Source organism: Amborella trichopoda, chromosome 9, assembly GCF_054954075.1.
Source record: "Amborella trichopoda isolate Santa Cruz 75 chromosome 9, AtrichopodaSantaCruz75HAP2 v2.0, whole genome shotgun sequence".
Lineage (NCBI taxonomy): Eukaryota > Viridiplantae > Streptophyta > Magnoliopsida > Amborellales > Amborellaceae > Amborella > Amborella trichopoda.
The window spans coordinates 7,082,669-7,097,680 of NC_142344.1; the positions used below are offsets into that span (position 1 = coordinate 7,082,669).

Below are 15,012 nucleotides of genomic sequence, written 5' to 3' on the forward strand. Positions count from 1 at the left end.
AGAAGAGGACAACCAATATATCGAGGAGGGTGACGGTTCCGATAAATATGATGCAAATATAGCTAACCCTACTTTTTTTTATGATGAATGATGAATAATAATTAAACTTTGAACATTGATTGAAGGTTCTTTTGAGTCTTCAAGTATTACTTTCATTTTTGTTTTCTTCCTCTTGGTTGGGTGTTGTGAATAGTGGATTTGTAGTTCCACTGGTTTGGTACTTGGTAACTTTGTTTTGGTAATTTGGTTGGTAAATTTTAAGTTTTAATAGGATATGGAGTTATGGACCGACTTACAGTTATGCTTATGGAGTGTGTGCTAATGTGTAGTAAACTTTGAATTTTGATATGCCCTAAATACCTAATTCTTATATTTTATATAATATAGATATTATTAGAAACTATAGAATCTTTTTTGGATTCAACTAGGCCGCCCAGGTTCTGGGCGCTTGCCTAGGCGCTGGGCGGCTTGGAACCCCCAGGCCACCTAGGACCCATCTAGCGCTTTTTCAAACACTGGTTTTGAGGCAACGTACTATCATACTTTGTTTTTTGCTGAAGGCCGACTACTCTGTGAGGTATCCGGATATGAAGAAGGGCGAGAAGAAAGTCAATTATATAAACAGGGTCGAATTCTATTATCAAATGGTGACAATACGCTTTTCTTTCACCCTTTTCTCTGATATTGTTTGATTGGTACCTCTCTCCCTTTCTGTTGGCTTTTTCCTCCTTTTCTCTCCTTCATTGTAGGAAACCAATTAGCATTCCCTGAAAAAATGGCCGCTAAAACGCAGAAGCTTACCCTCGGCGGCAGCTCTTCAAGAGCCGATGCATTCACTAGATATTACCATTTTATTGCAGCAACAGTGACGAAGAATTCGGGTGACTTAAAAAAAATGGTCACCCATGTGAGTAAAGCAATAGGAATGCTGCAACGCGGTTCTACTCAGTTGACCAGCCTGAGGCTCTCAATGCATTCTACAAGAAAATGACTAATGTGGGGCAATCTCTATCGATAGGTCAATCTTTTTGCTCTGGAATCAAATGCGAAGGATAAACAAAAGACCGCCATAGCAACCATATTGTTTGAAGACTTACAAAATGAGATGATCGCTATTTGAGATGAAGTCCTTGGGCTGGTGGATACGATGTTGCTGCCTTTCACTTGGCTAGTGGATACGATGTTGCTGCCTTTCACTTTGACTCAACGTATTGTCCTACTTTGTTTTCTGTTGAAGGCCGACTACTCTGCGAGGTATCCGAATATGAAGAAGGGCGAAGAGAAAATCGATTATATAAACATGCCGAATTCTATTATCAAATGGCGATGGTACGTCTTTCTCTCACCCTTTTCTATGATATTGTTTGGTTGGTACCATTCTCCATTTCTGTTGGCCTTTTCCCCCTTCCTTCATTATAGGAAACCAGTTAGCATTCCTTTAAAAAATGGTCGTAAAAGGCACAAGCTTACCCTCGGTGGCGGCTCTTCAAGAGCCAACGCATTCACTAGAGATGACCATGCAACAACACTGACGAAGGTGACTTAAACAAAATGGTCACCCATGTAGTAAAGTAGGATACTCAGTTGATATCAGAGGAAGAGGTTTCATCTATGAGGCTGTCAATGCACTCTACAAGAAAATGGGCGAGAAAATAATCGATCTTTTGCTCTGGAATCAAATACGGGGGATAAACAAAAGACCGCCATAGCAACCATATTGTTTGAAGACTTACAAAATGAGATGGCCGCTATGTGTGAGGAAGTCGCTGCCTTTCACTCAACCATATTGTTTGAAGACTTACAAAATGAGATGGCCACTATGTATGATGAAGTCGCTGCGTTTTGCTTTGACACAAGTGCTATGTATGATGAAGTCGCTGCCTTTCGCTTTGACACAAGTACTACTATAGTTTGTTTTTTGGTGAAGGTCGACTACTCTACAAGGTATCTGAATATGAAGAAGGGCGAGGAGAAAGTCGATTATACAAATGGGGGCTGAATTGTATTATCAAATGGGGGCTGAATTGTATTATCAAATGGCGATGGTACGCCTTTCTCTCACCTTTTACTTTGATATTGTTTGGTTGGTCAGTCAAATACTGATTTTGCTCGAATTTTTACCAAATCTAGTTCTTACATTAGTCCGGATTGATCACGACACCAGTCGGCAATTTTACGGGTTAGATCACTAATTTGGTCTAGATAACTGTGTATGTGTCCCATCATAGGACAATTGGGACACGTGCTGACTACAATACTTGCATGGTTTGCTATACAAAGCATAGGACTTGGGAATAGGTTGAGCCAGTGATTTAAAAAACGCCAGACCGGCATGGAATCATCCAATCAACCCAAGAATCAGTCACCTCACTGAATTCTCCGTATATATAGGACAATGGCCAAGTCTAGAAGGAAAACGGCGTTTTAGTACAGTAAAACGGCGATTTTCTAAAGTATATTCGCCTATTTCATGTGTTTTTTCTCTGGTTCATGCTTTTTTTCGTTAGTTCATTATTTTTTTTGCACAGTAACATGATGATCCGGATCGGTTTTTGGGGTGCCTAATCCGGATCACCCTTCCATTTTTTAAATCGTTGGGTCCAGCCCCGAGCACATGGGAAAAACCCATCACCCTGGTAATTTACCATAGCAGGTTTATTAAAGGCTACTTTTTCATCAGTTTTGACAAAAAAAAAAAAAAACCAATCGATTCTTCGCCCATTTTGGTCAGACGGTAATCAAAATTTCACGTTTTTTCTGATCTACAAAAAACTTTTTGGATCAAACCCATTTTTGGGCGAGAATGATAGATTGAAAACTCACCATTTTAGCACATAAGCTATCCGCTGTTTCTTTGATCTCTCGATTTTCACAAATGAAAATATATAAAAATTTTGTCCAGACTTTCACACTGGAGCCCTCGCAACAGATATGTAACACAATTTATACAACGAAAGGGCATGTTTGAAGAGATCTAGGATCAAGAATTTTTTGCAGGGTTCCTCTCTAGAAGGCGTTATCTTGAATCTATTACAGGTGTTTCACCATTTAGGACAATATTTTTTTATATTTTATTTGAAAAAAGCCCTCATAGTTCTCAAAAATAATATATTTCATTTCACTTGCTTTTTTATGTTGCATAGTCTCTTTCAACCTACAAGAGGTAGTGTATGACTGAATACCATGTTCTTGTAGAGATCTTGGATTTTTATCATATTTTATTTTTCTAAAAGAACCCTTACATTTTTAACATAAAATTGTGTAAGTGGTTTATTGCTAGATTTTATTAAGGTTCTTTTTATAGATATTGTTATCTTTAATTTACAATAGGTATTGCATGATTTGAAATAATATTTCTTAGATTTTACAGATTTTTCGAACATTTTATGAAAAAAAAAGTGTGCATTTTCAATAATATCATTAGAATAATTCATATGCTGGCCCAACTTTTTCACAAACCAACAAAAAATTATTTTTGAAGTTTTCTTTGTGACTATTCAAAAAAATTTCCTGGCCCCCTCAGAAGTTATGAATGAATTCTACATTACTTTACTAATTGCTCATAATTACCCAAGTCCATTAGACAACCATAATTATCCAACATTATTTAAATTTTATTTATCTTTAAAATTTTGATTTATCTAAAATTTAGAATGTAAAAACAGCAAGGGGAATCATCAAAGACAGCTTTATAATGATGGAGATTGTGTCTTTTCAATGTAATATAGTGATGGAGATTATTGACTGTACTAAAATTGGACTTCTTATATGAACAAGATCATCTTACCCACGGCAAGCTCCCTTGTTGAACCTAAGGGTAAAAGATTCCCTAATCACATTGTGAGAGAGAGAGAGCATTTAAATCAAACAACGGGAGCTCATAATGTTGGAGACTATTTACTGAAATTTTACATGAAATTCAAACATGCTTATAAACATGATCATTTTAGCTATAATGAATACAATGGAAAGGATTTTTATGAAGAGAAATACAATGGGAAAGATCTCAAAGACCGTTTAACCCATTTAAATTGAAGAAGACGAGCTGATGATATTTGAGATTATTCACTGAAATTATACATGAACTTTCAACAAGCTTATAGGCATCATCATCCTACCATCAGCACAACGGAAAAGATCTAAGAGACTGTTAAACCAACCGCCTCAAAGATTCCCTCACCACGTTTTCAGAGGGAGAGAGAGATCCCCATCCAACATGAGGAAATAACCTAACCAACCGATGACTTGGCTGCCACGTAAATGAGTGTTCTTCTTTGATACAACATTCTTTCCTTTTTGTATAGCTGAATGAACTCACCAAGATCGATATCTTTAGAGACAAGCCTCTGATTCAATGACTCGCTGTCATCCTCCACTTTCATAGCAGCCTCTGCATATGATGAACCAAATCCAATAAAAATACATCACTCATGTCTTGTTTGTTTTGAGGGTAGGTAATCTAGAACTATATAAATCAAAGGATCATAGCACACAAATCAAAAGAACAAGGGCTATATATACCCACAATACTTTATCATTGAATAACAAATAATCCAGTGAATCAGGCACATTTTGAAATTCATGAAGTTATTGTTTTGAATGCAAAACCACAGGCTGGTAACATTGATTGCACTAAGAAACATCAACAAAAACCAAAACCCCTACCCCTATCCATTAAATGCGAAGTTTATCCAATGAACCAGGCACGCTAGCTTTTATCCCAGCCAGGCCATAGTTTTCACTTCATAACCATACTCTACGCTATATTTTTAATGCGTTTATAAACATTCACCAGTGGACACCCATTTACTGTACAAAGACTGCAGCCAACAGGCCTGGTCTCATGACCAAAGCCTGGCTCATCTAAAGGCCAAAGAACCCAGGTCATTCTAAATTTCCCCAAGTAACTAAATATCATTAACCCACCAAAATAAAGCAAAGAAACTGAGGTAGTCAAACCAAACCAAGGATGAATCCCAACTCAATGCAAGGTTGTATTCGACAACTAATCACTCGTAAAGCTTTGAGCGTTGACCAAAAAGGCGAAAAACAAATTAACCTACCAAATTCACTTCTCAAGCAGGGCTTGAAGTTTGAAGATATGGTATGGTTGACGGCACTTGAGTGTGAGGAAAACACCAAACCAGACTTGGACATTCATACATAATATCTTAAACCTAGAATTTTTACTTGACAAATTGGTTTTCTTTCATGAGTAAACTCTGTAGCGACTTAACTGCAATTATCCTATTTTAGCTCGCCAACTAATCACCATTGAATAAATTGGTTTTCTTTCATGAGTAAACTCTGTAGTGACTTAACTGCAATTATCCTATTTTAGCTCACCAACTAATCACCATCTTTCTTTTACAAATGTGTACCATCTTTTCAATAATGTAATAAATATGCTATGATCTGATATGTGTTTTTTACCTTGTAGCTTGTTAAGAAGGGCCGTGAAAGAATAAACTGATGTTATCTCTTTCTCCAATTGTTCTAACTCATCAAATCTCTCCTTGGCTCCTGCAAGTTCTGATCGGATGATGGTGCACTGTTGTCACTTGAAAGCCAAGACGTATTACTTGAATCAAGGATTAGTGGCAAGACAAGAATTAAGAGACATTGCAGCAAAGAATCTGTGAGGAGCCACAGATATCCATACTGAATTTTGAGCTAGCTTATTTGATCCAATTTTTTTGAATTTTCCAATTTGATGCAATATGCTTTGCAAATCAGCCTAATATGCCGAAAAAGATATTGGGGTTTTGGTTTTTTTTTTTTTTTTGAGAGAAAAGATATTGGGGTTTTGTTTCTTTAATAATTTAATCAAAAAATTCAAAGGAGTTTAAGAAAATAAGGAAAATAACATCCCATGTGCATTGAAAATGGACCTGATAAACAAGATCTGGGAAGTTCTGCTGGAAACAATACAACTAAAATCAGATGTGATAATTCATTACCTGATTTCTGAGCTCTGCAAATTGTGAATGCTTCTCTAGATTACTACCTGCAAAATGAATATTCACATCTTTGAATAAACAACTGGAAATGAAAAGAAAAAAGAATACAATTGATAAAGAGTTTAACAACAAAAGGAGACAAACTCACTTGCAAGATTAACATGACCTTTGATAAGCTCTTCACGTAGCTGAAAAAAAAGAGGGAGATAAACCATCAATAACTTGGTTTGGCTTCAGAAACAACAAAATTAACAGGAATTCTGATCAATTAACAGACCAGGTCAAGAGGCCTAACGGGCTCGAGAGAATGCAGAAATGCAACGTATGCTTTTTTATCAGTGAGAAGCTGGTGAATTTCATCCAAACTGCAAGGAGTCCACATCAAGCCCAAGATAAGTATGACAATAATGAAACTGGTACAGGGCTCAAGGATATAATGAAAATCATGCAACTTATTCAGGTTATAAGCATCCAATAGGGGGAGATATTGCATAGAGCATATATCAATAATGTGGGTATAAAATCTTAATCATAATCATGTCAAAGCAAAGTGGAAACAAATTTTTTAATACTGTTTGATGCAAACCACAAGCTCTGCTTCAACAGAGCACCATGAATTACTAAGATGGCATGCTTCATAAGTTCATGGGAATAAATATTTGCATCAAGATTTATTTTCTTTATATTTGTTTCCCAACCAGATGGTACACAAATCACAATATATGGTTAAAATATGAGGTGGAACAGAATCCCGTATACTGAAGCTGAATTGTGGAACAATCTAAGAAAGGTGGTTCCACAACCAAATCCATACTTGAAAGTCCATTAAAAAACAAATTTTATTACTGATATCTCCATCCACATGGCCTGCCATTGAACAAAAAACTCGACAAACTATATCTTCATAACAGTTTGAGATCAATCACAATACTTGAACTGCATTTCAATAAAATGCATGCACTTTTCATCTATGATGAAATGTTACAAGTGGAACTTAAAATTGACTTCCAATATCAGAAATCACCTCATTTATAGGATCATAAAATATTCTACATAGTATACTGGAAAAAGAAAACTAGCAAAACTCTGCTAAATTTCTTGTTTCATTTATTTTTCCTCAAAATGCCAATCTGTTCCTTGATGAAATATAATAGGTTGAGTTTTTTTTGTGGGTAAGTAATATAATGTGTTGAGTTCTTAACAAAAGACTACACAATAGCCCAGATTTTTCCCTTTGTTTAGTAGCTGGTGCTTCAATTCCTGAAAGCCTCTAGTCCTCTAGTCATTCAACACAAAAGCAATGCAAAAACCTAGGCAGCCATTTCAGATGTGTTTTTACTCCTTCCTTTACATTTTATTTTATTTTTATTTCTTTTATTTTCCATATTCTTAACTTTTAGGGTCATGTATAAGGCAGGGAAGCCAAATAGCGACAATCTGGCTACATAAGTACGAAAGTTTGTTGCATGTACAGTTTGCGCAAAGCTATGAAGTTATGCGGACCAATTCTTCTACATTGGCGACCAAAGCTATCATATATGGGGTCACCAATTATTTTATTTTATTTATTTCCATTACTAAGTCTTAGAAACCAATGTTAGGGCACGTTGGCAGAAGATTGTGCACTCAATATTTTAGAAAGTTGAGTCTTTAAAACTTTAGTGAGTTCTTTCTTTCCTTCTTTTGCAAGTGACGGTAGTTTTGGAATTTTTGTTTGATGTCCAAAGAGATTTTTTCAATCTTTTGTACAGGTCTAGTTATTAAAACTATAACAGAATTAGTTACCTAATTTTGGAAGAATGTGCAAGATTAGGATAGTCCCAAGCTAAGTCACTTAAGTCTCAAGTAAGTCCAACAAAAACGGGATTCAAACCATAGTTGTCGGGTGCGGGTTCCTGGGAGTAGAAGCGGGCTCGGGTCCGCAAAACCGTGGATTGTTAGAAGCTCCTTGTGGTTGGGATCGTCGTCCGTACAATCCTATATCAAAGGAGCGTGATCCTTGTCACAGGGAAGTGCGATTCCATTGGGAAGGAATCGCAATAGTATGCTTTAAGGGATCAAGAATGATGTGTGGGTTCACAATGCCATTGGGCAGAAAACTGAATCACTGCATATGAGTCAGTGCCAAATAGAGAAAAAATCATATGCACTGTGTAATACACTTGAGAACCGCGGATCGAACCTGCTGGGACCGCAGATCACAATATATGGATCCGCATTCCATCCAAGATTCCTAGCTGGAACCGCGGAATCAAGGTTCCGGAGCGGGTCTGTGACCTTTCCTACAAGGTTCCAGCAACTATGATTCAAACCTCTGTAATTACCCATGGTGAAATCACTTCAAGTCAGGTAATAAAATTTCAGCACCGATTATAGTAGCAGGCCACCTTTACAGGATAGAATGATTCTACAACTCTAGCCTAAATTTGGGAGAGTCTCCCCCCACAGGACAGAGTCCTATGCTTTTTTAGTGGAGAGATTCCCCAAAACCCTGACTTATGGACTAGAGGTTCTTCCTAAGTAAGCTTTGCCTTTCTAATTTCCCCTCTTATATGGCATGTCCCCATCTAAGATTCCCCACCCAAATTCGGAACTTTTCTCATAAACAATTAAAAAAAAAACCGATTCAATCCCTAGCATGTACCCTAGTTACATGCTTCCAAACATCAGCTAATACCTCATTACAACCCTGATCCATATGTCCAACGTCCATAACCCTCAAAATAAACTTTAAGCCCTAAATTTGCTGACCCCCGAATCCATTTCATCATGCTCCTATCTTGCTGGACCTGATAAAACCAAGAAAATTTAACCTCAATTAAACCCTTAACCTCAAACCCGGGACTCTCTTGTAACCTCATCAAACCATTCCCCATAGCTAGCTTAAGTCCTAACCCCCTTACACCTCTTATCATCACTACTTGCTCAATAAAGGAGACCTCAATACATCGAAAACCCTGCCATCCTAAACTTTATAAGAAACCTAAACACATTTTAAGCTCCTAAATAATAACTTAGTTAGAACTCGTACCTACCCCAAAAATATTATCCTAAGCCCACCTTGTGTGTTACACTTGTCTGGGAGCCAAGATCCCTTGGTCCTACATCACTACAAAGTACAGTATAAGCCTTACTTCTAGAAGGCAAAAGTTCCATCGTATGAAAGTTAGGCAGACTTCATTTTTCACCCATCTATCCACCCATGTAATTTATTGCAGCAGAGCACTTTAAATGCTTAAAATTGAGGCATTTCAAATTCAAAGACAGTAAAAAATAAGTTGAAGCCTCACATAACCTAAAGTTGGAGGCCCATGCCTAGTTGCTAGGTTTCAGAAAAGCTTACGAGAGGTCATGTGGCGGGTACAGAAGGAATATGGAGCTGAAGAGCAGTTACTATTCAACTCCTATATATCACCATGAAAAATGCTCATTTAAGGAGCAAAAATAACTACACAAGTGCAAGACTCATGCAACTAAGCCTAGGCATCATTCTGAAGGAATGAAATGCATGCTCATGAAGCCATGACAGTCCAAGATGATCCTGTCATTTGGTATGAATGAGTATAACCATTGCTGCAAAGTGGTGCATTTCCTAAAACATATGAGAAACAAAAAAGCTCTAGATACCATAGTTACAGCACAAAGGTTTCTTAAAAATTAGAACCTCTAACAAGTAGACAAAAGGAAAACCTAATGTGAATCATCTAGTATGACCGGGAGAGTTCATGGTAAAAGCAAAGTTCTACTTATCATAACAAAATTAATATAAACTAGAGCCTAGAGAGCTCATGGTTAAGGGAAAAAATTCACACCAAATATTAATCTTCCAGTAATTCTGATACACTGCTGTTCCTGCCTCTGTCTCCCAGTACAACCCATAGAGCTTTCCTCCTATCTCCCTCCCCCTCTCTTTCCCATTTCACTTGTGCCGCAATCTTGTATAATATGCCTTTCAGTTTCTCTCTTTCATTTCATTGCATGTGAAAAGGACCATGGTTCATCAATAATGAGAAGATTATTCATTCAAATCCCACATCCGCTACCATCCTTGAGCCGGGGACAGAAACCTCTTTTGGTCTGACCTTTGTTTGGATCGAGAACACCCCATAAAGGACTGTTTCCCTAATCTCTTTCGCATTGCCAAAGACCCTAATGCTACCGTTGCCGACCTTTTTGAACTTCATGGTCATTTCGGCTCATGGAATCCCAGCTTCCGCATACATCTTTGGGAGAGCGAGGTCCACTCTTTCCTTGAACTTTCATCCATCCTTCATTCCTTTTTCCTCCCCAAGGTGAGGACAAAATCATTTGGATCCCTGCTCCCTCCAGAGACTTCTCAATCACCTCTTTCTACCACAAACTCAATGCACGGCATCCCCCACCTCCTCATCCCAGTCTATTGTTGCAAAATCCTGGTTTTCTTTTATTCCCCCAAAAATCCAAGGCTTTAATTGGATTGCCCTATTGGAGAGAACCTTAATGGTCGACCAACTCCAAAGGAGAGGTATGACCATCCCCAACCGCCGCGCCATGCATGGCCGATGAGGAAACCAACTCACACCTCTTCGCCCACTACAGCATCGCTCACCAGCTGTGGGAAGACCTTGTTTTCCAGTTCAACTGGACTTGGGTGATCCCTAAGTCCGTAACCCATGTATAATGAGGAGACTATACAAGAGGATTATCGAAGAATTGATTTCTATCAACTAGAAGGAGAGGGGCTTGTTCAAGCTGGACAAATCTTCCAAGATGGTGTTAGGACATGTAGGTGATGGAAGGATAGCTTAGACATCCGTTGTTATGGGATACAAATTTCAATTGATGTTATAAATCTGTTTTCACTTAATGGGTGTTCAAACGCACTGTCACATTAAATCTTTACCCAAAAGACAATCATCATGATGTCCAAATGACAAAATCTATAGACTGGTTGTCACTAAGGACTTCAAAAATGGCTTTCAAGCTTCGAAGGAATCATAATGAAGTATATAGATAGGAAGTGATCAGACTAAGGAAAACGACTAAGCCAAGTTAAAAAAAAAGTTAAACGCACTAAGCATTTTACTAGATTAAACATTTAATAGCATGCTGCTTTTAAATGTTTCAATGCTTAGAGAGCAAAACAACAAACTCTATTACTTTTAATCACTTTATATAAAAGGGAATAAAATCTGAACATACCGAGTTGTGTGTGCGAAAAGTTATCTATTTCATGAAATGCGTGTGAGCAATGCAAATTATAGTTGACCTAGCACTTAGTCGAGCCCAATCATTGTTTAAGAAAGCAGTCCACCCAGTGCCAAGGGCCCTTTGGGCGCCTAGGCACCAGTACTTGGGCGCCCACCATCCTGAGCCCTTTCTTTTGTAATAAAAGAGGCCCCCAAGGGTATTTTGGATCAGTTTGACCCACAAATTAAACTTAAAAGAGTATAGGGGGGACTTAAAAATAAAAAATCTAAACCCTACCAACACCCCAAATCGATTGATTATACAAATTTCTTCTAAACGCCAAACACCCCTAATTATGATTGAAGAAATCCTACAAACGCCCCTAATGACAATTGAAGAAAGGAAGATGTCCTATCTCTTCTTTTGTATTTCATCATGTCTTTTATATTGCATCCTCTTGTATTGGACATTTAGACTATTGGTTTTATACTTTTATTGGAGACGTGGAGTCCAGGTGACTGATTGACTATGCGTATGCCTATGCATGTGTAACTGTCTATCATGATCACGTGTCACTATGGAGTGGATTGAAGAGTTGGAGAATAATACACCATGAAGATGTCTATGTTTTTTCACTAAATTTTCAATGATTTGAAGTTTTGAACATGTTTCAACATAGTTTTGAACATGTTTCAACATGGAAAAAGTTAGTTGAATTACATATAAATGCAAAAAAAATACAAAATAAACACAAATATCAGCAAATATGTGCATCCGGACAGCACATATATGCATATTTCTAAAAACGTTTCACATCAGGGCAAGGTTGGGCTCTGGGCGCCAGCCGTCTAGGGGCCATCTAGTGTTTTTTGAAACATTGCGAGCAATTAACAAATCAAAAAGCACAATTCAAACCACAGGAATCAGGACTGCCAGAATATATCAATAGATACCAGAACCCAAAGCACAAAACGTTTAACTTGAAGTTCAGTAGAACATTTACCTCTTCCCTTGTAGTGCAGTAAGTGCACTAGAGACCTGAGCAGTTGGTGCGGGAGAAGAGGGTCTAGAGAGGTGATTCAGACTCAATGAATTACTGATTCTCGTGCTCAAAGCTGTATCTATAAGGGGTCCAGTTGCCGGTAATGATGAAGAATTGGTTGAATTGATCGAAGATGCCCCAAATTGTGGGTGGTGGTAGTATAAGGGTGCAGGCAATGCCTGACCTTGATCATGCTCATTCCTGCCATGAAATCATTAGAATTAGATAAAAAAACATAACAGAGTGTTACCAAACTAAACCCAGCATGAAAACTAATGAATATATTAAATATTACACCTGCCTAGAACCTAACCAGGGTTCATATTACTGTCTTCAAACACTGGATATGTTGAAAACTTGAAAATCCCACCAGTTCCCGACTCTTTCTCACTCTAAACCATAAAGCTATTTTAAAGGGCAACATCACTCAGAAAACCCCGCTCTTCTCACTTTCACAAACCAAATCCCAAATGATTAAACTTTACTAATTTAAAGAATTCCTATATCCAAAAATCAAAGCAAAACCCAATGAAACTGTATCAGTCTCAATTTTTTATCATAGAAAGAACCAGAGTAAGGAGATCATCAATTACTATCGAAGTTTCAAAAACATTTATGTGTTGTTGTTAAAGTCATTCGCTTTACATTAACAATTCACAAACCTTAAAGTCATTCGCTTGACATTAACAATTCACAAACCACACAGGATCACAGCCTCTGACCATTATATAGAACCCTTAAGCAACTCAATCCAATCAAAGCTCATACGAAAAATTCATCAAGATAATGGGGTAAAAAATAACTCACATGATGGGTCTGTGCATATTCTTCGTCTGATAATTCTCAAGAGATTCAATCCTTAGAGCTATTCAGGATTCAATCAACTGATACATAGAGTCTGAGTAACCCGAATTCAGAACAACAGTTAGAAAACAAATCAAAATCTTCCATATTAAAAATTGCAAAAAGCTAAAAGTGAAGTGAGAGAAAGAGATCCATCATGTTCCATTACATCGATTCTCGAACCAAAATACCCAAAAAGCAAAAGCAACAGAGAACAGCCATGTGAAACACTAACCTCCACTTGAATTTCCAGAGACCTCTCTCTCTAACAATACTGAATAAGCTGATTCTCAAATAATCATCTCTCTTCCCTCTCTCTGAACAGCCTGATTCTCAAATGACCCTCTCTTTCTCTCTCTAAACCTGATGCTCGATTTCCTCCCTCCTCGATATTCAATGCAGGTGTCTTTCTAACCCTAATTTTGTTATATTCTTCTCTCTCTCATGGGGTACTGAATGAAATGCGATTTGAATTGGGCCTGCGTTGATGTGTTCATCTTATTTACAAACATTACCCCCAAACTATTTTGCCGAATGAACAAAGTTCCTATTTATGGGAAACATGGTCTCCGTCTTTGCCCTACCGAATCAAAAGTACACCTGAAAAGGAAATAAAGCCTCACCTCGAATCTGTCTTACAACTACTTTCGGCATAGGAAATATATATGAGGCTCTAAAATCAATTTTTAATACCGATTATCAAATTTAAAATTAAAAAATAACGCGAAAAATAATCTAGATTTTACATATAGATAAATATATATTTTTTTAAGGCAAAATAAACTGTCCAAATGAATTGATGCAATGTACATTTTTAAAAATTTTAATTTATCTTTTTTTTTTTTACCACTATAATTTCTAAGAAGGGACCATTTATGCCCTCATTTGGGTAAACCTATCTTTTTAATTTTTCTAATTTTCAAAAAAGATGGTCTCTAAAGAGACCATGTATTTTTTATACATGAAAGCCATAATCATTCTTGTCCCTTCATTTTTAAAATGGGTGGTTATAAGAGTGTTAGTGAATAAACATAAAGTTTTTAAAAAAAAAAATATCAAACTTCGTGACTGACCCCAAGCTATCTAATTTGACATCTAATGAGTAGGAATGATTGTTACCTCTATGTACAAAAGATAAATGGTATCTTTATAGACAATCCATTTTCAAAATCCCTTAGAAATCTTTTTTGGGGTGAATTTTTTGAAGTCTTGCACATTAGAGCAATTATAGGTCAAATCTTTTTCCATTCTTGATTTTGATATATCAACTCGGAAGCGGCCGGTTAGATTGGAACCTGACATTGACCGGTTCCCGTTTTGGCCAGTTTTGATGATCAAGCCAAGTATTATACAACAAATTCAAAAAATATATTTAAAATACTAAAAATTAAGGGGTGCAGTTTGTATAAAGCCAAGGTTCTAAATAATCAAAGTAAAACGCACCTTCAAATAGTAGTGAAATGTGGCTTCAATACTTAAATCTTTGTGATAGCCTTGAAATGTATTTTCATCTCTAATTATAGAATTTAAAGCTTTATAAATTGTGTAGATTGAGCAGATCTATGAAAACTTAGAAATCTTAAAAATTGACAGTCTAAAAATGCATTACAATATCTGAAACTTGAAATCCATGTCCATGTATCTTGAGGTAGAGATGATCAATTTGAGGATTTTAGGGAATCAAAACCACCTCTTTTAGTGAAAATTTTGAGGTGTGCGCTAATTTGATTATTTAGAACCTTGCACTTATATAAACTTCTTCCAAAAATAAGGGATTATTTGCAATGTGCTTTTTAATATTATTTATCATTTTGGTAAAGATTGGAAAGTGTTTGATCATGCATGCTTATTTTTACATTTTCCTATCTATTTTGAAATTTTCCAAAATACCCCTGGGCACAAATCGATTTTTTTTTTAAATCCATTTTTTCACTATTTTTCAACTTAATTTGGATGGACTTTGTTTACTCATACTTTAAATATAGTTTTAATATATAT

At 36.7% G+C, this 15,012-nt stretch overlaps 1 protein-coding gene across 2 annotated transcripts; it reads right to left on the reverse strand.

Moving 5' to 3' along the window:
- Positions 1-3,876: 3,876 nt before the first annotated feature.
- LOC18424089 (vacuolar protein-sorting-associated protein 37 homolog 2) lies at positions 3,877-13,668 on the reverse strand. 2 transcript variants are annotated; one of them, XR_016041215.1, is made up of 8 exons: positions 13,250-13,659; positions 12,979-13,069; positions 12,133-12,372; positions 6,238-6,325; positions 6,109-6,148; positions 5,961-6,007; positions 5,434-5,532; positions 3,877-4,390 (listed from the first exon to the last, which is right to left on the reverse strand). XR_016041215.1 is itself a non-coding variant. In XM_006828668.4 (8 exons), exons 2-8 carry the CDS (start codon positions 12,993-12,995, stop codon positions 4,230-4,232), a joined length of 711 nt encoding a protein of 236 aa, XP_006828731.1. In that variant the 5' UTR covers positions 12,996-13,069; positions 13,250-13,668; the 3' UTR covers positions 3,877-4,229. The 2 variants fall into 2 exon arrangements, 1 of the variants encoding a protein (XP_006828731.1); XM_006828668.4 differs by having other exon boundaries at positions 5,434-5,551; positions 13,250-13,668.
- Between the last annotated feature and the right edge of the window lie 1,344 nt (positions 13,669-15,012).